This window comes from Myxocyprinus asiaticus, chromosome 9, assembly GCF_019703515.2.
Source record: "Myxocyprinus asiaticus isolate MX2 ecotype Aquarium Trade chromosome 9, UBuf_Myxa_2, whole genome shotgun sequence".
Classification (NCBI taxonomy): domain Eukaryota; kingdom Metazoa; phylum Chordata; class Actinopteri; order Cypriniformes; family Catostomidae; genus Myxocyprinus; species Myxocyprinus asiaticus.
This window is the reverse complement of record NC_059352.1, coordinates 15,129,653-15,152,059: the sequence shown is the minus strand read 5'-3', so window position 1 is coordinate 15,152,059 and position 22,407 is coordinate 15,129,653. Positions and strand designations below refer to the sequence as shown.

General features: G+C 37.3%; 2 protein-coding genes and 1 pseudogene across 6 annotated transcripts in view; 2 read left to right on the top strand and 1 right to left on the bottom strand.

The window, feature by feature from the left end:
• Positions 1-19,745, top strand: part of LOC127446097 (peptidyl-prolyl cis-trans isomerase FKBP5-like) — a 41,325-nt gene extending 21,580 nt beyond the window's left edge. The window contains exons 11-12 of one of the 3 annotated variants that reach the window (XR_007898144.1): positions 8,841-8,980; positions 18,177-19,745. Coding sequence is in view for 2 of the 3 variants with exons in the window: in XM_051706757.1 (XP_051562717.1) it covers positions 650-742 (93 nt within the window). In the remaining variant the exon portion in view is untranslated. Of the gene's footprint in view, positions 1-649; positions 1,507-8,840; positions 8,981-18,176 lie in introns of those variants that run through there. The other 2 variants (XM_051706758.1, XM_051706757.1) reach the window with 2 other exon arrangements.
• LOC127446102 (sodium- and chloride-dependent GABA transporter 2-like) overlaps positions 1-22,407 on the top strand; it is a 498,776-nt pseudogene that overhangs the window by 449,747 nt on the left and 26,622 nt on the right.
• LOC127446092 (sodium- and chloride-dependent GABA transporter 2-like) lies at positions 3,794-20,654 on the bottom strand. 3 transcript variants are annotated; one of them, XM_051706748.1, is made up of 15 exons: positions 20,266-20,654; positions 20,052-20,173; positions 18,155-18,354; positions 17,725-17,859; positions 16,052-16,367; positions 15,419-15,551; positions 15,071-15,205; positions 11,972-12,075; positions 10,772-10,896; positions 10,289-10,401; positions 8,826-8,963; positions 7,802-7,904; positions 5,617-5,717; positions 5,276-5,446; positions 3,794-5,103 (listed from the first exon to the last, which is right to left on the bottom strand). In XM_051706748.1, exons 2-15 carry the CDS (start codon positions 20,072-20,074, stop codon positions 5,041-5,043), a joined length of 1,860 nt encoding a protein of 619 aa, XP_051562708.1. In that variant the 5' UTR covers positions 20,075-20,173; positions 20,266-20,654; the 3' UTR covers positions 3,794-5,040. The 3 variants fall into 3 exon arrangements, with proteins under 3 accessions (XP_051562708.1, XP_051562707.1, XP_051562709.1); XM_051706747.1 differs by having other exon boundaries at positions 20,052-20,176; positions 20,266-20,653; XM_051706749.1 differs by lacking the exons at positions 20,052-20,173; positions 20,266-20,654 and having other exon boundaries at positions 3,899-5,103; positions 16,052-16,139; positions 16,227-16,367; positions 18,155-18,377.

Below are 22,407 nucleotides of genomic sequence, written 5' to 3'. Positions count from 1 at the left end.
AGATGGAAACGTTTTCAAAAGAGACAAAGACCCTTGTGGTGCAGTTTCTGGAATGCAGCATAGGGAATTGCATAATGCAGCCAAATTCTTTACTTGAATAAACAATGCTCTTGGTTGTACTCGGCCAAGCTAACTCCATTCAGTGACACTAATACAGTCGAGAGGCTCAGACGTAATCTTGGGGTAAAGCTTAATTACATTTTGACATTAATCCGGTTAACAAATGTAACTTTTACAGTATGTTTAATTACAGTAGTAATTGCGGTAACACTTTACAATAAGGTTGTATAAGTTAATGTGATTTAGTAAAATAGTTAACATGAACTAAAACTTAACTATACATTTTCAGCATTTATTAATCTTATGTTAATTTCTACATATACTAATAATTTTTTCACATTAAAAGTTAACATGTACTGTATATTAATGACTTATAAACTAACATGAACAATGAGCAACAGTATATTTATACATATTTTAACAAAATAGAAACTTATTGCAAAGTGTTCTAGTACATTCTGTTCAACTCCACCCTTATTTTATCTTACATGTTTACTTTTCTTCCACAAAACATTAATATTATCTCCACTGTTATGTTCTGAGTATTCTGAATAGTTGAAGCTGTTTAAAAGTTTGCCTCTGTTTGTAGGTGGTCAAATTAAAAAGGAAGAAAGAAGACAGTGGACTTTCAGATCAAAATAAGGGTCTAAAAAGACCCCGTCTAAGTCAGGATTGCTCCTAAAATTTAGGATGCTTCCTGGTGGCTCCAAGTAAGGAGGTCAGGGCTGGGGGATGGCAGGTCTTTCCTCATTTGTGCCATGAGAGAGGCAGTCTGTAGGGGCATGGATAAGCCCCCTATAAACCTTGACCTCTTCAACTCTCAGATTCCAATAAAGGTTTATGGACACAGAGGAATTGCAAACCTAAATGGCATTCCTACATAAACAATAAAAATAAAACCAAAGCGCACAATTCTTTGACCACAAGTAAACCTTGACCGTGCAGGCCTTGGCTCCAAAAAAAGGCATTCATCAGCTGCATTATGGTTTGATATTATACTGCATTATAAACTTGAATACAACCTAGTACCTTACCATGTACTGCACAGTATTCAAAGTGATGGCATTGACCCTGCATAATCAGATTAGCAGTTTAAATTTGCAGTGGTGAGGTGTTTACTGGAGACTTGATGTTCTTTTGTATTATACAGTATTTGTATAAGTGTGTATGATATATAGATGCAAGTCACCCTACTGGATAGCTGGACTTAGAAGTGCAATCCTACCGCTGGGAAAATCTATTTCACGACTCTCCCAGATGAATCCTGGGAGGTTAAAAGTCGCAGCATGCTTTTGAAAGATAGGACTATTTCTAATAACAGTCCTCTTGAAACCCACTTGTTTAATTGATTGAATACTAACTTGTGCGGTTTGCATGATTTTTTTCACATTGTTCCCCATGTTTTAGACAGTTGAAATAGTAATAATAAAAAAAATGGTTTAACAATTTTTGTGCTTACAGTTTTATGCATTACAGCAGGCCTGTCAATAAATATTGAAAGAAAAAAATGTTCAAAAATTATTTATCTGTTTTTTTGTTGTTGTTTTATTTATCCCCTTTTCTCCCAATTTGGAATGCCCAATTCCCACTTCTTAGTAGGTCCTCATGGTGGTGCAGTTACTCACCTCAATCCGGGTGGCGGAGGACAAGTCTCAGTTGCCTCCGCTTCTGAGACAGTCAATCCGCGCATCTTATCACGTGGCTCGCTGTGCATGACACCGCGGAGAGCCACAGCACATGGAGGCTCATGCTACTCTCTGCACTCCATGCACAACTTACCACGTGCCCCATTGAGAACGAGAACCCCTAATCGCGACTATGAGGAGGTTACCCCATGTGACTCTACCCTCCCTAGCAACCGGCCGATTTGGCTGCTTAGGAGACCTGGCTGAAGTCACTCAACAAGCCCAGGATTCAAACTCGTGACTCCAGGGCTAGTAGTCAGAGTCAGTACTCGATGAGCTACCCAAGGCCCCCTGTCTCTGTTTGTTTTGTTTTTTTTTGTCTTTTGCAGTCATTGTAAATGACTTTAGACCTTCGGATCTGAGATATTCTTAAATCAGTATCAAAGTATTTGTTTACAGTCTGAAAGTGTTTATAGAAGAGGCAAGTCATAATAGAACTGGCAAACTTAAACATGGAATATAGTGTAGAAATAGGTCATTGTAGACATTAAACAAGATAAACATCTGATTGCACAAAATAATTATGCCAAGTTATTATGCACACCAAAAGAGGGCGCCACAACCCTTATTTCATACTTTTCTTGAGAATGACAAACAGTTGCAACCCACCAGCAAAACAATCATGCTATCAAGCATATTTAAGTGGATGAACTGGTTGAAGACTAATTTTCTTTTTAGCATTGAAGAAATATAATTATCGTACAATAAAGTAGAATAACAAAACAATCAGCCGTATACATATCCTAGAGAAATTTTTTATATAAAATCTGTAAAGATTCATAAACAAATACATACATACATACATACATACATATATTATATATATGTATATTATTATTATTATTATTTTTACAATATATACGTGTATTTAAGCAATATCACATGAGCAAGAGTGCTGTATGGCCCTACATCAGCACGGCTGTGATTCGGCCACAGGCCGAGTGCCGTAGGTAATCACAGTTTGCTGATTTAGGGCCATACAGCACAACTGCAAGTGTGATATTGCTTATATACAACAGTTCAATTAACAAGTAAATAAAACAATGAGGAAAAACTAAGGACTGTCACAAAAACCAAAAAAAAAAAAAACATTTGTGCATGGAAAAACTCTTACGCCACGGATCAGGATCTGCCATTCTAGCTCAAAAGATGCGCCCAATCCTCCATTACTAATTCAAAAACATCATTTTAGAACTAGTAACGGCAGCTTTGGCTGATTCTAACAAGTTATTGTAGAAACAAGGATGTGTGTGTGTGTTTGAGAGAGAGAGAGAGAAAGGGAGAGAGAGAGCAATTGAGTGATTACCTGCGTCTGTCGCACCTCCCAAGCAGCGATGAACAGTAAAGCTTTAGCTGTTTAAATCTATTCCTCATCTTTAGTGTTTGTCAGCTTGCTGAACATAATTATCTCTGTGTAAAAAATAGCTGTCCATGCGGTGTCTTCCTGAGTATTTCGTGGTAGCTGGTTTGTTTCTCCGTCATGTTGAATGTTGTTTATATCTGAATTCTGCTCCCAATGCAGAAACTCCTGTAGGTAAGCACCTTGAGTATGTGTTATTACTTCATCTGTTGTGTCTCTCAGCTGTGATAAGCCTTAATGCTGAAGCTGTATTTCCCATTTGTAGTCTAGTAGTAATCCGAGTGATCATGGAGTTAGAGGCAATTGCGATGACTTAAAAGAAACCGCTTGCAGACTAGCAGCGCTGACTGAAATTAACGTCAGTTCAACTCACTTATAACACTCAAAAATGGTCTTTTGTCGCCACCTGCTGGCTAAAATCTTTAATGTCACAGGGGAAAATGAAAAGACAAATTTCTAGCTTTTTACACATCTGCGCTGCTCTTACACTGTAGTTTAGAATGCTGCAAACAAAAGCAGAGTGATACAAAGAGTGAAGCGTCTGAGTACTGCTGTTCTGAGACATCAGCACTCAAGGAATGTCTCTCGTCCAATCAGATTTGAGGACCATAACTAATTGTTGTGTGTGTGTGTGTGTGTGTATATATATATATATATATATATATATATATATATATATATATATACACACACACACACACACACACACACACACACACACACACATATATTGTAAAAAAATTATGACTATCAACTAAAACTCTTGAAATAAGCACAACTGACAAGTGTTTTCCTAGCTACACAGAGAGTTTTTCAAAGTATGGCTTAATTTCATTAACAAATGCCACCCAAAGTCTTAACAGAGAGAAAGAATAAAACTGTTTAAGAGCAAATTATGCTCATTAAGGTCCTGTGGATCTTACCAAATTATTTTTCATTTTCAGTCATTTTAATTGTTGATTCAAAAATAACATTTATTAAAATCTTATGGCACATTATCAAACACTGGCCTTTTTAGTGCATCAGTTCATTGTATGCAAATATGTTCATCTAAGCTTAAATGCCCTACAGATATTCCCTAAAAATGTGCATTTTACAAAAAGACAGACTGTTCATTGAGAGTAGATTTAAGTCATAAAATATGATTCTGTTTGGACATAATTATATGTATTGTTGAGAAAATGTTGAGCAAACATTTAACATACAGTATGTAAAATAGTAATCCCCAATATAATTTCAAAATATTCCTAAAACACATGCATCGCCCATCGGCACAGTACAGGACGGGGAGCATGATTAATTCACAAAAACAATCTTATTCTTAAATATTAACAAAATCTAAAATACTATTATGTTCTACCATTCATTTAATGAACCAAACAAGCCTTGCAACTCTGTCACAAGAGACAGCGAGCCACTCTGGTTAAACCATTACAAGCAGTTTGAAGTCTCTCTAACTGTAAATAACACATATTATCTAAAGTTTTTTAATCATATACCAACTGTAATGAACATTGGATAATCCAAAATGTAACCTATCTGTCACAGTTAAGGATGACATTGAAGATAACAGAGTTTCCCTAAAATACAGTTCTAATACATGGAAGTTGTGCTTACATTTTTCTTGGTAAGTGTATGACCGGACGGTTATAAAAAGCTTCTCGATCATAAATTAGTGCACTAGGCATGGGAACTCATTTCCAGTTTAAGGCAACCCAAGTTTAGATGCCTGATAACTGAGACAGTAACACTAAAAACATACTGTATATATTTTTCTACAGTCCATGCTGCCTTCTTGAAATCTCACGTGAATGTTTATCTTCAGAGGCATTAATGATATCTACAGTTGCCCCAATTACAGCCGAAGGATGTGTTTTTCAAATGCTTCTCTAGCAGTGACAGAACATGTTGTACTTCATGATGTGGTCACAGGGTCTATTTTTGTCTTTCTGATGTCAAAGGCAAGTCATTTGATGGAGTGCAGAGGATACGCAATCTCTGAAAAATGTGAAAGTATAGAGTTTAATCCTTGCAAAAGATTAACTAGATGGTGTTACCACATTCTTTGTGGCTAACCCAAAAATGGGTCAGCAGCAATAAAGCGAGACACTTGTTTACACCATTTAAATGTAATCTAATGTTCTTTTATCGTAAATCATGTACGAATTACCTGTTTTAGTGTACCAGGGGTGATGAGGAGGATGTAGATCATCCATATGGGAACCAGCAATGTTGAAGAAAGAGTGAACCACAAGCCAACAGCATAGCCCCACCAGGGGTATTCAAGTGTGTTGTTAAACTTTATTGGAGTAATTTTGACCAAAGAGAAGACAAATGTGGCCTAAAGGAGCCAAAAGAAAATGTATTGAATTCATGTCAAAGACATAATAAGGGGCTTTGATTGTTTTTCTATAAAAAGTACAATGTGCACATGGCCAATATGACCTCCAAAGATTACACCTATACTACACATCAGTTAGGGCTGTGGATCTGAGAGTAAAGTGTACTTACTGTGCACACGATAGGGGTGATGTACTTCCAACAGTATTTCATTAGCGGCAAAGGATGATAACCAATCATGTCTGCAACATTTTCATATAGACGGTCAGCACCTAAAAGACAAAGGAAAAAATGCTAAAGTAAATTACCTAAACACACAAAGTATTGCTTGCTAGTTTTGCGTGCAGTTCTTTGTGTTCATCAGTCAACCTTTACTATAAACACAGTATGATAGTGTGGTGGTTGTAGGCTTTTATTTGAGAATCTGGGCTGCCAACACAAGGCTGCAGGTTAAAAATATAGGTAAAATGTCTAGAACAACTGTGTCCTTGAACAAGCAACTTAAAGCAAAGGGCTGCTTGAGTCATACCTGATTAGAATAAATGTATGGTACTGTGGTAATTTATGGCTCTCTGGAACATATGATTCTGATTGGATACTTTTGTATATTGACTGCTAAACTGTGTAACTGACTGTTGTCCTGGGAATTTCCAACATAGCAAGTTTATGTAGCATGTCACTCCATGGTCTCTTTCTCAAATCGATATTTCCGTTAACCCTTTAAGTTCTGAGGGTGTTTTTAAAGATTTCCTGTTTCAGTGGCATAGTGAAAGGCTTATAACTTCACAAAAAAACAAGGAGGGTTAAGTGTTTGGTATCAATGTAAAGAAAACTTAAAAAAAAAAAATGATATAGATTATGATAAATTCTGAGACTCTCAGCCTTATTTTTCTGATTTGACATTATATATCTCAGGGTGTAAGAGGTAGCTCCGAAAAACTTTAGTTTTGTTTCCAACGATGTTAACTGTAACTGAGTAAAATGTTATGTTGATTCAACAAAGCAACCAAAAGTTATAGCATTACAAATATAATTTATCCTAGTGTACAAAAATGTCTCCAAGTGTCCGAAAGCCTCTCCAAACAAATAAATCATAATAATTGCACAACAATGACTAAAGGTTTGCATAGCATGCAGACATGGTTTTAGTAATGAGATTTCACAGAATGAGTGCCATCTGAGTCATCACTGTGTCATGTACTTGGCACCATCTCCTGGTGGCTATATGTAACCAATCACATGTCTCTACCCAAATATGGATTACTTTTTGCACTGATCTGAACACAATCCTATTGGTTTAGCGTTCCATAATGGTACATCATTTCCGATGACGTCATCTGATCCAGGAATGCAAAAGTGTTTTCAGACAGATTGCAAGATGCCAGATAGCCAGATGCTGTGTGCCCTGTGCACATTGTGCTTCGTGTCAATTATCTAATGATCTATGCATCTGATTACCTTCTATGTGGGCTTGTTTGAAAGATAATTGCCTCCTCTACATAATGGTATGATAATTTATGCTCTTTTATTTTTTGTAAAGTTATAAGTGAAAAACACGGCAAATGAGCAACACCTGTTCACATGAAACATAAATGTCAAAGACATATACTAAGCAATTACTCACTATATTTTTGTCTGTGAATAAAACAAATAGGGTGGTTGTATTCTACTCAGAGCTTTCCAACAACATATGACACGTGGCTATTTGATAAGTTTGATGTTTATACTGATTACAATATGTACAGTGCAAATTTTTCATAAATTATCAATTCGGAACACTTTTGATTTGCCTGCAAATTTCAAAGCACTTGTTCGGTTTTGGCCATACTGCCATACTGCGTTTAAGCTTTCAAACAATACCTATTTTGTGTAGGTCAAGAGTGTAGGTATTAATATTTTGACAATTGTTTTCTCTCTTGCGGGCCCGCCCATCCGAGCTTAAAGGGTTAAATCGCTATATCCATTTATTTTAATTGGTAAGGAGCCATGCAATAAGTGGGATCATGTACAGTCAGCCAGTCATTACATAAAATAAACCGCTGAGTATTGAATCCCTCTGCTTCACATCAGGGTCGCCCTGTCACAATTTAATTTTACCACCTGCTGTATATAATCCTTTACTTAAAATATTATTACCAAGAAGCGTGTCAAATGTCCTAGTCATCTTTCACCCCAAAACCAAAAAGAAAAAATTTATTATATTTTGCATAAAGAAAATGAAGCATATTTTGGGACAATTATTTTTTTTTGCATTGTAACATTTTCATGCAAGTTAAACACATTACCCACAAAATAATCCTGTCTAGACACAAACCATTCCTACAAACCATATATTTTGTGTTCTGTGTATTCTCACCATAAAACCAGCCAATACATATTGACTGTGCAATGGCAAATAGCAGGAGGGTCATTCCACTGCAGGCATAGTAATCAAATAACTGGAAGATATACAAGCCACCCTATAGGGCAGAGGGGAAAAAATAATCACATAGACTGCACTCAAAAAAGTATTTTTGCTGCTTGTTCAATTTATTTCATTAAAATGATCTAAAGCAATGCAATTCTAGAAAACATTTTCACAACTTGATTTCACTGCATTCTATCCATTTGAATTTGTAAAATGGAATTTTCCTTAGCATTGATGAAACTGGGTATGGGATTTATATTTCCCAGCATGCTTTGCATGAGACTCGATAGGGAGAGTAAATGTTAAAATCAAGTGTAAGTTTGTGTTTTTGTGCAAGATGAATATAAAGGGGATACTTGTTATCTTGTTACTTTGTTATGATGAGATTTAGAAGAGTTTCTGTTATGTTGGAGTTGTGGGGGTTACCATTATGCTGAAGAGTGGAACCTGAGCTAACGATGAGGAAAGGATGATGTCGCACATGAAATTAATTGCTTGCCTTGATGAGCAAAAGCCACGCTAACCATAGAATAGTTAATGAACTACACTCTATAGTGCTTCCAACCAGCATTTATTTAGCATGCTAAGATTCACTTTCATTTGTTAGTACATAAAGAAATAAAAGATTTATTTGAGTTACATTGACATGTCTAATTTTGTTGGGTTTACCCAATTCAACTAAGTTCTTTCTACACAACGTGTTTGTGTTGAGATTACATAGCAATTTTAAGTTGAGAAAAACTCATTTCAAACACGTGGAACCACTGTCCACAACTGAATCAAGTTCAGCCAAAGAGCTATTTTTTTGAGAGTGGATTCATATTATTTTAGGGTAAGACGGAGTCAAAAGACAGAATTAAAAAACAAAACATCAAAAGGTCCATGATTCAAAATCTAACATTATTTGTGTGAGCTGATTCGGAGAAAATAACTCCCAGAAAAATGAAAAAGTATAGAACATGAGTATAATCACCTTTGTCACCATCAGGAGGCCGATGAGGAAGCTGCCCACACAGATGAGGAGTAGGAAGATTTTACGACGGTGTCCTTGGAGGAAGAAGGTGGGATTCATGTCTGTTATAGCTGTCATGAGAGCTTCCAAACCCACAAACTGAAAAAGATAGTGAGGTATATAAACATATATATATGTGGTATATAGGTATATGAAAAGTATATAAAAGGACTAAGGTCTCTTGATTACTACTACTTAGAATTATTTCAACTTGTCCCTTATTTTGTAAAAAAAAAAAAAAAAGAAAAGAAAAAAAAAGAAAATTGACAGTTATGGGCTTAGAATAGAAGTCTATCGGGCAACATGGATTTTAAGTGGATTTCTATCAACACATTTTTTTGTTTATTATTACAAACTAAGGGACACAAATTATTATCTGTGGTTGGCAGAGTGTCAGATAATGTTAAGTTGCATTTAACCAAGAACATTTTTTTAATATAAGTCTTAAAGTTTCCTTAAAGGGATAGTTCATCCAAAAATGAATATTCTCCCATCATTTACTCACCCTCATACCATCCCAGCTGTGTATGACTTTCTTTCTTCTACTTAACACAAATGAAGAATTGAAGAATTTTAGAAGAATATCTCAGCTCTGTTGGTCCTTTCAATACAAGTGAATGGTGGTCAGAAATCTGAAGGTCCAAAAAGCAGATAAAAGCAGCATAAAAGTAATCCATAAGACTTCAGTGGTTAAATCCATATCTTCAAAAGCGATATGATAAGTGTGGGTGAGAAACAGATCAATATTTAAGTCCTTTTTTTATTATTTATAATGAAAGTCTGAAAGTCACATGTGGCTCCTGTTTAGTTTCACTTTTACATCTGAAAGTGAAAGTGGAGATTTACAGTAAAAACGGGACTTAAATATTGATCTGTCTCTCACCCACACCTATTATATCGCTTTTGAAGATATGCATTTAAACACTGGAGTCTAATGGATTACTTTTATGCTGCTTTTATCTGCTTTTTGAATCAGATTTCTGGCCATCATTCACTTGTTTTGAAAGGACTAACATAGCTGAGATATTCTTAAAATCTTTCTTTGCGTTCAGCAGATTTTTGGGTGAACTAACCCTTTAAAGACCCCATGAAATGACTTGACAAACATATCAAAATCAATATGTGGAACATATTGAAGGGGTTATCCCTTTAAAAAAAGAATTGCCAATAGCCTTTTTTTTTTTTTTTTTTGTAGCATTTTATTAGACAAAACTTTAGATACGCCCATGACTACAAGATGAGTAATTTATGGTCAGTTTACTTAGATGAGAATGGCTTATTTTTAAATGCGTATATCTGCTAAAAGTTAATTCTGTCACTATTTCGCAGTACACTAGCATATAGATGGCATCAAAGTCACACACACGTGGACTCAAAACTCCAATTTTGGTTTCATGGGGTTTTTAAGTACTTTGTGTTCTCACCTCACTGTCCAGCCCCAGTAAAATGATCATTATGAAGAAACATATGGACCATAGCTGAGGCATTGGCATCATGGCTACTGCTCTTGGATATGCAATGAATGCCAAACCAGGACCTGTCAAAATAAGAGAAATTAGCTGAAACTTAAAGTGCAGGAAGATTATGTGCAAATCTTTTGAAAGTACCCAAACATCTGTGTAACAAGGTTAGGATGGGCAAGGAGGAGGCAGGAACCGGCTGAACCATCAAAATAATGTTTAATGAAAACTTAAAAAGACACAAACATAAACACGCATGTCAGCTGCATGTGGCTCTCTCTCTCAAACTGCCGCATCTGGCTCGGCTTTATCCCTCTCCTCAGCTGATTAGCCCGACTGGGGGCCAGACATGCGCACTCACAGCCCGGCCCCGCCCTCCTCGTCACAAACTGACATACAGGAAACACTATAGTTTAGTGACCTGACTTACTTCAAAAGTTAAGTTACCTGACTCTGCGACCATTGAAATATCGATTCCCTGCTCAAAAGCCATGAAGCCCAACACTGAAAAGATGGCAAAGCCAGCCACAAAGCTGGTTCCACTGTTCAGCAGGCACAGATAAACACAATCTCTGCAGGCAGAAGAGAAAACATGCAATCAAAACCCATCGCAGTCAAAGTGTTACAGTCTACATGAAATGGTGTTCGCAACCCATTTTACTTCTATAATGTGACGTATTTCCAAGTGAATCAGGATGTTCAACTTGAAAAAATGTAGGGCAGGACCTCATTCTACCCTCATGAATTCTTTTCATGGGCCGTGAAAAGTTGCATCTATATTAGAGGTCGTCGGCATCAGCAGAAAAGGCAAATTGGAAAGAGGTGGATTAAGTTATTATGTTAAAGATTTCTTTGGTATAATATGTTTACAATTAGACAAGGAAAGTGACTTTTAAACTACTGAAGTAAATATTGTCAATATTGATTTCCTGTTTAAAAGAAAGTTCTAACAATAACATTAATTTGTTTGTTTTTATGTTGTTCATCATTATAAAAATGTTGCATTTTTATTTTTTTTGTAATAAAACCACACAGCAAATAAATAAAAAGTAGACTGCATTAGGGACTGGGTTGCTCAGAGAGTAAAGACGCTGACTACCACCCCTGGAGTCGCGAATTCAGGGCGTGCTGAGTGACTCCAGCCAGGTCTCCTAAGCAACCAAATTGGCCCGGTTGCTAGGGAGGGTAGAGTCACATGGGGTAACCTCCTCGTGGTCGCTTTAATGTGGTTCAATCTCGGTGGGGCACGTGGCGAGTTGTGCGTGGATGCCGCGGAGAATAGCGTGAAGCCTCCACACACGCTACGTCTCCACGGTAACGTGCACAACAAGCCACGTGATAAGATGCGCAGATTGATGGTCTCAGACGAGGAGGCAACTGAGATTCATCCTCTGCCACCCGGATTGAGGCGAGTCACTACACCACCACGAGGACTTAGAGCGCATTGGGAATTGGGCATTCCAAATTGGGGAAAAAAAGGGGAGGAAAAAAAAAGTAGACTACATTTATTATTGATGTTGCTTAACCGTGCATCTCTACACACGCTGCCTGAAGAAATATATTTAAAAGTATGTATGGATGTTTCTAATTAAAATTTCTAGTTTATTTTAGGTGCCATGTGGTTTCCAATGATCAGAGTTCACTTACTTGTAGCAGTTGTTGTTGTACTTATTATAGCTTCCCAAAGCTGTGAGGCACCCAATGCAAAGAGCGTAGGAATAGAAAATTTGTGTTCCCGCATCCATCCACACCTACAGGGCAAGAGAGAGCACAACTTTCAGACACACGACAAACATGACACACAAAGCGTCTTTGAGGAATACCGAGCTTAACAAGCCTATCTGAACGACTTGATGTCACTGATTATTGGTCTTAGCTGTGTATTTTACCACACTGTAAGAAAACAAAAAAATTGTGTTCATGCTGCCTTAAAATGTTAAGTTGTGTCCACTTAAAAGGTAGAGTTGTTTAAACAGAACATAAAGATGACAGATTAATATAACTTGTTAAATGAAGCCCTTTTTGAGTAAACTTGACTTTCTTAGTTCAATCAACTTCATTCTAACTCAGTTCAAACTGATTATAGAAGTTCAATGACTAATATGATCATTTAATATTATTGATAATTATAAAAGTAGTTAGGCCTATCTCATTGTCAGAGGTAAAATAACCTGCCATTTGATGGTTCTTAGAGGTGTGAATCTTCACTGGCCTCACGATTCGATTACGATTCAAAGGGTAACGATTCGATTAAAAACGATTCTCGATGCATCACAATGCATCTTGTCCTTCAATTTCTTTCTTTTTTCAGTTTCTTAAAAATTTATTTTTTACTCTCTATTTTTTCCCTCTCAGCTTTTTATTTAACAGCTGTTTTAAAAAATCAGAAAGAGTCACATTACATAAACTGGCCTTTTACATTCAGTATGAGCTGTGAGCAAAACATGGAACATCCACAAGATTAAATAAATGGTTCTATAGTTTAAAAGAGTGTCTCAGTTGTTTGCTCTGCGAGTAAGAAGATCGCACGATCCCGTCGCAAAAGCTACGATGGATTTCAAACCTTTATCATCAGGTGTGCGCAGTGTCCTGACAAGCGAGTGACCAGCAATAAAGCAAAATCTGATGAAATGGAGAGCGCACCAGAGTAGAGAAAGGCATAAAAAAAAAGAAGAAGAAAAAAAAAAAGAATGAAATGAAAACATCACCAACATCTCCCGAACCGCAGCCTCGTCATTATTTTCTTCTGTGTTTTCCCCCGTTGTGGGCAAATCAGTGCAATAATGGGTGCGAGCTCGTCTTTCCTGTTGTTTGTTGGCTTATCACGAATAAACTCTCCTGTTGCTATTTGCGTGGGTTTGTGAAAGAATTTCGGGATCGTAGTTTCATTTGGGAACAAATGGTCATGTGTTTGATACAGCTGGTCTGCAAACAGTCGTGTTTGTGCACTTGACTTTAGTGTATGCACTTAACGCACATCTTTGTTTCTACATCTGTCTTTGGCGTGCGCCACTGCTCTGCCGTGATTTAAACTGAACTCAGAATCGATTCTGATTCTTTTGAAATCTGTATGAGTATGAATCGTGATGCATCATTGAAACGATTTTTTCCCCCATTTCTAGTAGTTGTCTTGACTTATATTTCTGATTTTTGATTATAATGGTTAATATAACTTATCACTATTTCAGCCAACAAAAACTTGGATAATTGAGTTATCTCAACAAGATCAATCCAGGGCAGTTATTCTAACTCTACATTTGAAGTTATGATAAAATAAAAGGCATTGCAATGCATTGGTCAGAATGCTAAAGAATGTTCTGAGGACATTAGTTAAAAACGATAAAAAATAAAAAAATACTTGTGTAGTACAAAATGAATGTGCAACTTACTGTCCTTAAAAGGAATGTTTCACCCAAAAATGAAAATTCACAAAATTTACTCACCCTCATGCCATCCCAGATGCGTATGACTTTTTTTCTTCAGCAGAACACATTTGAAGAAAAACACAAGGACATCACAGCTCTGTTGGTCCTTAAAATGCAAGTGGATGGTGATCAGACCTTTGAAGCTCCACAAATTACAGACAGTCAGCATAAATGTCATCCATAAGACTCCATTGGTTAAATTAATGTCTTCTAAAGCTAAGCGATCGCTTTTGGTGCCACAAATATCAATATTTAAGTACTTTTTAACTATAAATCATTGCTTTCGGTCAGCAGCGCATTCACGAGAAAGCGTTACATCCATGTTATGGATGTAATCATGTTTTTCTCTCCATTGAGACATCCAGGATGAGCACACAAACACCCAGTTGAGTAAACAAACAGAAACAAATACAGATCTAAACCAAAACCAATGAAGAATCTGTACAGCGTTCCTCCTACTCAGTTGTAAACAGCGCTGCTCTTCGGGTGTGTCGCATGTGCGAGAACATGCCAACGCGATTACATCACACACGTGTACTGCTGCTGACAAGAAGTGATGATGTATAGTTAAAAAGTACTTAAAAATTTATATTTTTCGCACCAAAAGTGATCGTTTTGCTTTAGAAGACGTTCATTTAACCAGTGGAGTCATATGGATGACGTTTATAATGACTGTCTGTTCTTTTGGAGCTTCAAAGGTCAGATCACCATCCACTTGCATTTTAAGGACCTTCTTAGCTAAGATATTTTTCTAATTTACTTCAAATGTGTTCTGCTGAAGAAAGTAAGTCATACACACCTGCATGAAGGTGAGTAAATGATGAGAGAATTTTCATTTTTGCGTGAACTATCCCTTTAAAGGTGCACTAAATATCATTTATTTGGGTTTCACTGGGAGATATGATAAAGGTCTTGGACTTCATACTGACACCTATTACCATAGATGCAACATCTTATACAGGCGTATTTGTCAACCCCCTTGAAAAAATCCTGTTCCAGGAAAATTCTGCCAGCATTAATACGAATTTGCAGTAAGTTCATATTTTTGCATGCAAATTAGCTATTTTGTCACAAATTATCCACAAGTTTGCCAGAAATACTCAGAAACCGAAAGTATCTAATAATAGGGGGGTTACCAAGATAACATGAGTAGCATACAGCTGGTTCCAGGGGGTTGTATGGTGGCCATGATGTGGGGAGACCACCCTTAAAAACAATTGCTTTATGTGAGTGCAATTTGTGCAAAACAGTGACTTCAACATTATCTACTACTAATATCACTCTTTGAAATGAATGGTCCTATGTCTCCAGATTTGTTTACCTGTGGATCTGCAAGGCGTGAAGGATTAGGGTAGAGGTAGAAGTGAATGCCATTAATGGCTCCAGGCAACGTGAGACCCCGAATCAAAAGCACCAGCAGCATTACATATGGAAAGGTAGCAGTGAAATATACAACCTGAAAGACACAGCGAAGGAATTGCCCTCTTTTGTTATCCACCAATACCTGATTCAAATTTATGAAAATGTTTCATCAGCTGCACTGTGTAAATGTCCATTGAGCTGCATTTGTGGTATCATAAGAGGTGACAAACAGCCCCTGTGAGTATTGAGGTAATATGCAATTAGACTGAATTACATAATTCCTCTAGGCATAAAAATTGGTGCTTACCTTGCCCGTTGACTTTATTCCCTTCCACACACAGAAGTAGCAAATGATCCAGGACAACAGGAGACAGAGAGCCAGCTCCCACCTCAAACTGCCCAGCTCATTCACACTGCCGGTGATATTCAATACTCGCCTCCTATAAAACACACTTTGCTGTAATTTTGCTGTAAATCTTCATTTCCAAATTCATGAAACAAAACAGTATGTATTTACTGGAAAATTATGGTTACACATACTGTTAGTACACTATCACATAGGGTGAACACACCTTTTGACCATGGATTTCCATGGCAATTCCAGTCTTTTGTGATCCATAAGGATTTTTAAATCACTTTATAGAGATTGCTAAGCATATCAGGTATATATCAGAGCATAGCACAATTAGGAAAATGTATATTCACTGTAGAAATGTTGATGACTTTATCAGTTTTTAAATATTACTTTAAATTCTACCATTACCATTTCATTACTTGTTCAAATATGTTCAAATCAAATGTTTAATTCTGAAAATTGCTATACTTTTGGTGGCTTCATCTTTATTTATATAATCTCCCATTCATCTGGCACAGATCTGTAACCCCCAAAATACGGTAAAATCAATCATTTAACATCTTCTGGGGATTTGCTAATACTCACTCCCAGAATTCTTTGACAGGCGATGATGCATTCACCATTAAGCTCATGTTTCTTATCCCTTCCATTCGGTCAAACTCGACACAGGTATCTGTATAGCAGTAACAGATGGAAATCAGCTGGAATTCTCCATAAAACTTGCAAATCACAGATATAGAGTAACTAGCTTTGTCACTACCTGAATTCCACCAATTCCTGCAGCTAGCCCATGGTAATTCACCACTGAAAGAAGAGAAGAGATAGAAGAAAGCCCAGGCCAGAATGATGATGTAGTAGATACTGGAATATAAGACGACCACCTGACTCCCATAACCAAGGCCTGAAGAAAAGCAAGTTAAAGCTCTATTTATCCTCTCTGTTTGCATGTTTCTTTTGCTGACAGTAACTGACCAGTCTTTTAATTGAAAGGTAATAGATTGCTTTGAATTTTTAAAGTGAATCTGTTGAAGGGTGAAATGCCTGTACATAAATTATATACTTGAAATATTGTTATTACATTATATATATATATTAATTATTTATCAGTTATTATATCACTTATATAAAATATGTTGCAACAAATTATAATTCAGTGTAAATTCTTTATAGCTAAAGATGGTTGCACATTCTACAAAAAGCCAAAGTAACTGCTTGGGAAAATGGAAAATTAGCAACTGTAAGTAAAAAGAAGTACACTTGAGGAATACAGCTTCTGTAAAAAGGGTTTTTGTGTTCTGAGTCATGAGATTATGTGATGAAACCTCCCCAAAGCAAACTCATTCTGAAAACAAATCACATTAAATGAGGACATCAGCTGATTCCTCTTCTCCGTTGTGAGAAGATAAATCAGCTGATATGTAAATTTTTTGGAATACTAAATGTTTTATAAATAAAAATGCAAAAGAACACCCTATTGGAGAGAATTTCTTTCATCAAAACTGTAATTTGGGGGCCTGGGTAGCTCAGTGGTAAAAGACGCTGGCTACCACCCCTGGAGTTCGCTAGTTCGAAATCCCAGGGTGTGCTGAGTGACTCCAGCCAGGTCTCCTAAGCAACCAAATTGGCCCGGATGCTAGGGAGGGTAGAGTCACATGGGGTAACCTCCTTGTGGTCGCTATAATGTGGTTCTCGGTGGGGCGCATGGTGAGTTGAGCGCAGATGCCGCGGTGGATGCCGTGAAGCCTCCACACGCGCAATGTCTCCGTGGCAATGCACTCAACAAGCCACGTGATAAGATGCACGGGTTGATGGTCTCAGACGCGGAGGCAACTGAGATTCATCCTCCGCCACCCAGATTGAGGCGAATCACTACGAGACCACGAGGACTTAAAAACCGCAGTGGGAACTGGGCATTCCAAATTGGGTGAAAAAGGGGAAAAATCAAAAAACAAAAAAACAAAAAAAAAAAACTGTAATTTGTACAAAAGTAAATGTTAAGTTTCAAACTCTTAGCACAAATTTATCTAACAACTTTAAACACAGAAAGCTACTCCAATTTCAAATCACTATTGTTCACTAATGCAGTGTACGGGGTGTTTACAAGTACAACTATGCCATTTTAACAGCAAACATACATCACAATGGTTGACACACAACAGCACTTACTCTCTAGCTTGCTTGCTTGCTTGCTTTCTAGAGTAACAAGTCTTTCATATTTCTCTTTGCATATTAATACTGACATAAGAGTGAAGGCTCACCTTCAAATAGTGGGCAGATCTTCCTCCAGCAGGTGATAGACCCTTGGCTAGTGTACTGACCCAGAGCAGTTTCCAAGAGAAAGAGTGGAATGCCACAAGCAAACAGAAAGACCACATATGGAATGAAAAACACTCCTAAAAAAAAGAAAGGTCCAGCTGTTACTTTTGGAAGAGATTGTGTGTACAGAGATAGACTGTTCATTTTCCATACTAGTGTAAGACACAGACAAAACAAAATCTTGAAATTCTATAAAGGCTTTAAATGATTTGATAGTGGCACAGAGACACACAGTGTTCACACCTTTTGAGGGACTCAACTTACAAATATTTACTTTAGTTGTCTCTGTATATTATGATGGGATAAAGAAAGTATTTTAACAAAAAAATAATCTTTCAAAAGCTAAAAGAAATGATCAAGAAGCCAACAAACCTCCTCCATTCTTGTAACACAGATATGGAAACCTCCACACATTTCCTAAACCTATGATCTGTCCTGCAACAGCCAAGATAAACTCTACTTTACTGGACCACTGGCCCCTCACTCTGGTTTTGGGAACTGGGTCGATTCCTCCCGAGTCTGGATAAGCCAGTTTAAACTGCACATCTGGATCATGCTGCATCTCCATGTCACTGCAAAAATGTACAACAAACATCTGTCAAAACATTCAATGTTGCCAAAGAGGCACAAACAAAGCTCAAAGAGTGGTGACTGAAACATCAAAAAGGTCAAAAACAACAGCAACGACATTGTCTGTCCAGTACCATCTGGCTGTTCCAACTCTTCCATTTGTAGTAACGCATTCAAATAATGAAGTTAGTTTGAGAGCACTAATGATAATGCTTCTATTTTGCCCCCGAATTTAAAGATTTAAGAATGTTCCAAGGAACATCTTGTGTGATTCAATGCAAGCAAGGAAATCTGACCTTTTGTTCAATGCAGATAACGTCAATGTCCCATGTTTGCTTTCATATGATGAATGATTGAGTGACTTATAGAGCAGAATCTAAAATATTTATTCACAAAAAAAAATTTTTTCACAAAGTTTAAATTGGACCACCCCCCCTAGACTTAGACTTTCTAACCCCAATGTATATCAGAACGGTATATATATGAACTCGTCATGACCTTTGCACTTGAACTCTCTTTTAACAGCATATAAAGCTGACTTTGACGCTAAATATAGTTTTAAACATCTATGAACAAACAATGACACTATGACAGACTGCAGTGTAACCATCGAATCTAATAGCTGCATTTTTAATTGTTTTAAAGTCATAAGAGTTTACAGAAAGGCTCACAATTTGTTTTGTATGCAGAGGTCAGAGGTACACACTGCTTGTGAAATTCCTCACAGCTGAAATAATCTTGTGTCCCCTAAACAGGACGTACTGCGGGGGGTCATTCTCCTCCTGCCCTCATTTCTTTGTGCAATGGTCCTAATTATGTCTGAAAGAAAATTGCCTGACAACTGTATTTTAATTATATTTTTAAAGGTTTAACTTTTTACAAATATAATTAAAACACATTTTTTTCAAAGACATTACTATTAGTATAACGTGCACATTTGTGATCAACTATTGGGAAAGATGCATCTCAACTGTTGATATTGTTTTGCAGGCTGAGAACTTTAAAAACATACAGATGTTGTCTCTTGCTGCTGGAATATTCCTTTAAGTGATATACCTTATTAAATTATATTTTAATTCAGCTTTAGGAGTTTTAAAACAACACCAATCAAAAGTTCAATTCCACGTGTAGTCTTACAGCTACATAAGACAAAATAGTGAAAAAAGGTTTAATGTTGTTTGTAATACAATAGCATGATCCTGCATAGGTGTTGTCCATTCATATTCCATAGACTCTATGGAAGACGGTATGGAATGAAAAGTCCTGACAGCCTGCAATAAACACTGTTTGATAATACACGTTTGTTTTCATTTCAACTTATGTGTATAACTGTTGATTGCCAGTTACATATACCTGTATTTATGTTAATAAATGAAATGCTCAGTGCACTGAACATTGTATTTCATCATTTACATTGCTTTTTATTGCCTCTCTCTAATTCTAAATATAAACAAATACACTTGACATTAATACGCGCGCGCGCGCGCACACACACACACACACACACACACACACACACACACACACATATATATATATATATATATATATATTCATAGTAATAGCATATGGTACACCTGAAGCACTACGCACGAGATAACCTTTTCTTCCGCAAAAATAATCGTTCTGAAAAAAATGTATCATCATTGCGCACAGCCTGTCCCTGTTGACCTGAATAGAGAGGAGGAAACTCACTCACTCAGTCACTGTTCTTTTGTTCATGCCCTTTGGCCTACATTCAGCAGCCGAACACTTGGGCCGTTCAGTTTATATGCGCTCAAACCCACGCCGAGGAGGAGACGCCGGGAGCCAAATGAAATACTTCTAAAAACAAAAGTCAGTTAGAAAACATAATTCAGTTCAACCTCGTCAGTCAATTAGAAACAATGGAGATAGATAACGAAACGCTGTACCTGATGCTGGCGACCGATCAGAAGTTCAGGAAGCCACTTCTACAACTTACCACGGGCATAAAAATAAGGTTGATTAAGTTCGATTCAGACTCTCGGTTGTTGAAATGTAGTTCAAGCCCGCCCCTCTTCTTCTCTCCACCTCTCGTGCGGCATGCCAGTCCATACAGTATGAAAAGTGTGTGATCGCACGTGAGTATGTGTTTGTATTTGGTCGTGTGTGTAGGTTTCTAAACTCAAGGCGGGGCTTAGCTCAACAGCTTGTAAAACGTCTCGGTTACATACGTAACCTCGGTTCCCTGAAACAAAGGGAACGAGACAATGCGTTTATTAACGCATATGGGGAGTGCCTTCTTACACGATCTAGTTGAAATCTCTCTACAATAACGCCAATATTCTAATATTGGCTATGGTGTTTGAGCCCCGCCTGTTTTGGCGCGAAGATGTCCACTATAAAAGCAGGTGCACAAACACTATTTCCTCAGAATTTCTGACTAGTGATAAGAAGATCGGATCATTTTACTGACTTTAGTCTTTGAGTCTTGTTCAGCAAAATGAACAAATCTTTTTTCAAGTCGTTTAGTTCATTTCGTTCATTTGAGCAGAATTAAATTAAAATGTTACATTTTCAATAGCCAAATCCCCCCAACACGTCTACTTACGCAAACTTTGATAATAGTCCCAATAAGGAAACATTTATAATGCAGCCAAGGACAAATTATGAGAAACAAACGATTAATTCACCTCTGGATTGAATCTTCTTGTCTGAGTCGTTCGTTCTTTTGTCACGTGACAGCCGTATGTGCATAGCGTATGGCTATATGGCTGTCCCTTGACAAATGAACGAACGACTCGGACCAGAAGACTCGAGAGGTGAACTAATAATTTCTGTTTCCTGTGTGTGCAATGCATAGCATATATGGCTGTCACGTGACAAAAGAACGAACGTCTCGGACCAGAAGACTCGAGAGGTGAACTAATAATTTCTGTTTCCTGTGTGTGCAGTGTGTAGCGTATACGGCTGTCACGTGACAAAAGAACGAACGACTTGGACAAGAAGACTCGAGAGGTGAACTAATAATTTCTGTTTCCTGTGTGTGCTATGCATAGCGTATACAGCTGTCACGTGACAAAAGAACAAATGACTCGGACCAAAAGAGTTGAAAGGTGAACTAATCATTTCTGTTTCCTGTACAGTGCATATGCGGTTTTCACGTAACAAACGAACAGAGGTTGCGCAATGCACATGCGCGGTCAACACAAAATGAACGAATCACTCTCTGAGACTACTCGTTCTTCTGAGTCACATAAAAGATTCGTTCAAAATGAATGAATCGTTCATGAACGACCAATCACTATTTCTGACTGAGAACAAGCGAATCACTCATACCTCAAGAACTCTGAGTCTTGTAGAGCGGCTAGCGTTCGCAATGTCTCATTCCCTTCGTCTCAGGGAACCGAGGTTACGTACGTAACCGAGACGTTCCCTTACGACTCAGTACACTTGACATTGTGTTTATTAAGCATATGGGGAACAGAATCCCATCACGCCCAGTGGCGGGCCGTGCATTTAAAGTCTAGGCCTTCAGTGTGATTCATGCCATTAAGAAAACACAGTTTCACAATGAATAAGACACCCTATGCCTTTGGGCATACATTATGTCACAGCTAACTACTAATAGCAATTTAATTTTTAAAAACATGTCCACGCACGAAAGCCAGAACTTGAAATGACACTTAATGCTCAAGCAAGACTAATTTTAATTGCAGCATGACTGTTTTGTGAAATGAACGTCTCCCAAAAATTCAAAAATCATAATTTTTCATATGAATCTACCAAGGAGGTCTATAATACCTGGAAAAATCTATCTAACAATATTTGCGATTTAAATGTTGCTTGCAATATATTTCGTTTCGTCAGGGTACATGGTTATGCTGCGTTCCATTCAAGTTGGTTGTGGCATATTTCTACTTGATATCTCCGACCATAAATGCATTCCATACCCTGCTATTCGGAAGATGACGTTTAAGGAATCAACTGTAATGCTCCTGTTAGCTTAGCAGGTGTTTGACTTTCATTAGAGTTGTCTCCTAGCAACCCAACTGATAAACAGTGCTGCAGTGCTAGCATTTGTGCTTCAGGTG

Excerpts from the sequence above, each read along its gene's own strand:
- LOC127446092 (XM_051706748.1), bottom strand. The coding sequence starts at position 20,074 with ATGAACAAAAGAACAGTGACTGA. Across the intron at positions 16,368-17,724 it reads GATCTGCCCACTATTTGAAG|GCCTTGGTTATGGGAGTCAG; the intron begins GTGAGCCTTCAC and ends GCTTTTCTTCAG. Across the intron at positions 5,447-5,616 it reads TCACCCCTATCGTGTGCACA|GCCACATTTGTCTTCTCTTT; the intron begins GTAAGTACACTT and ends TGGCTCCTTTAG.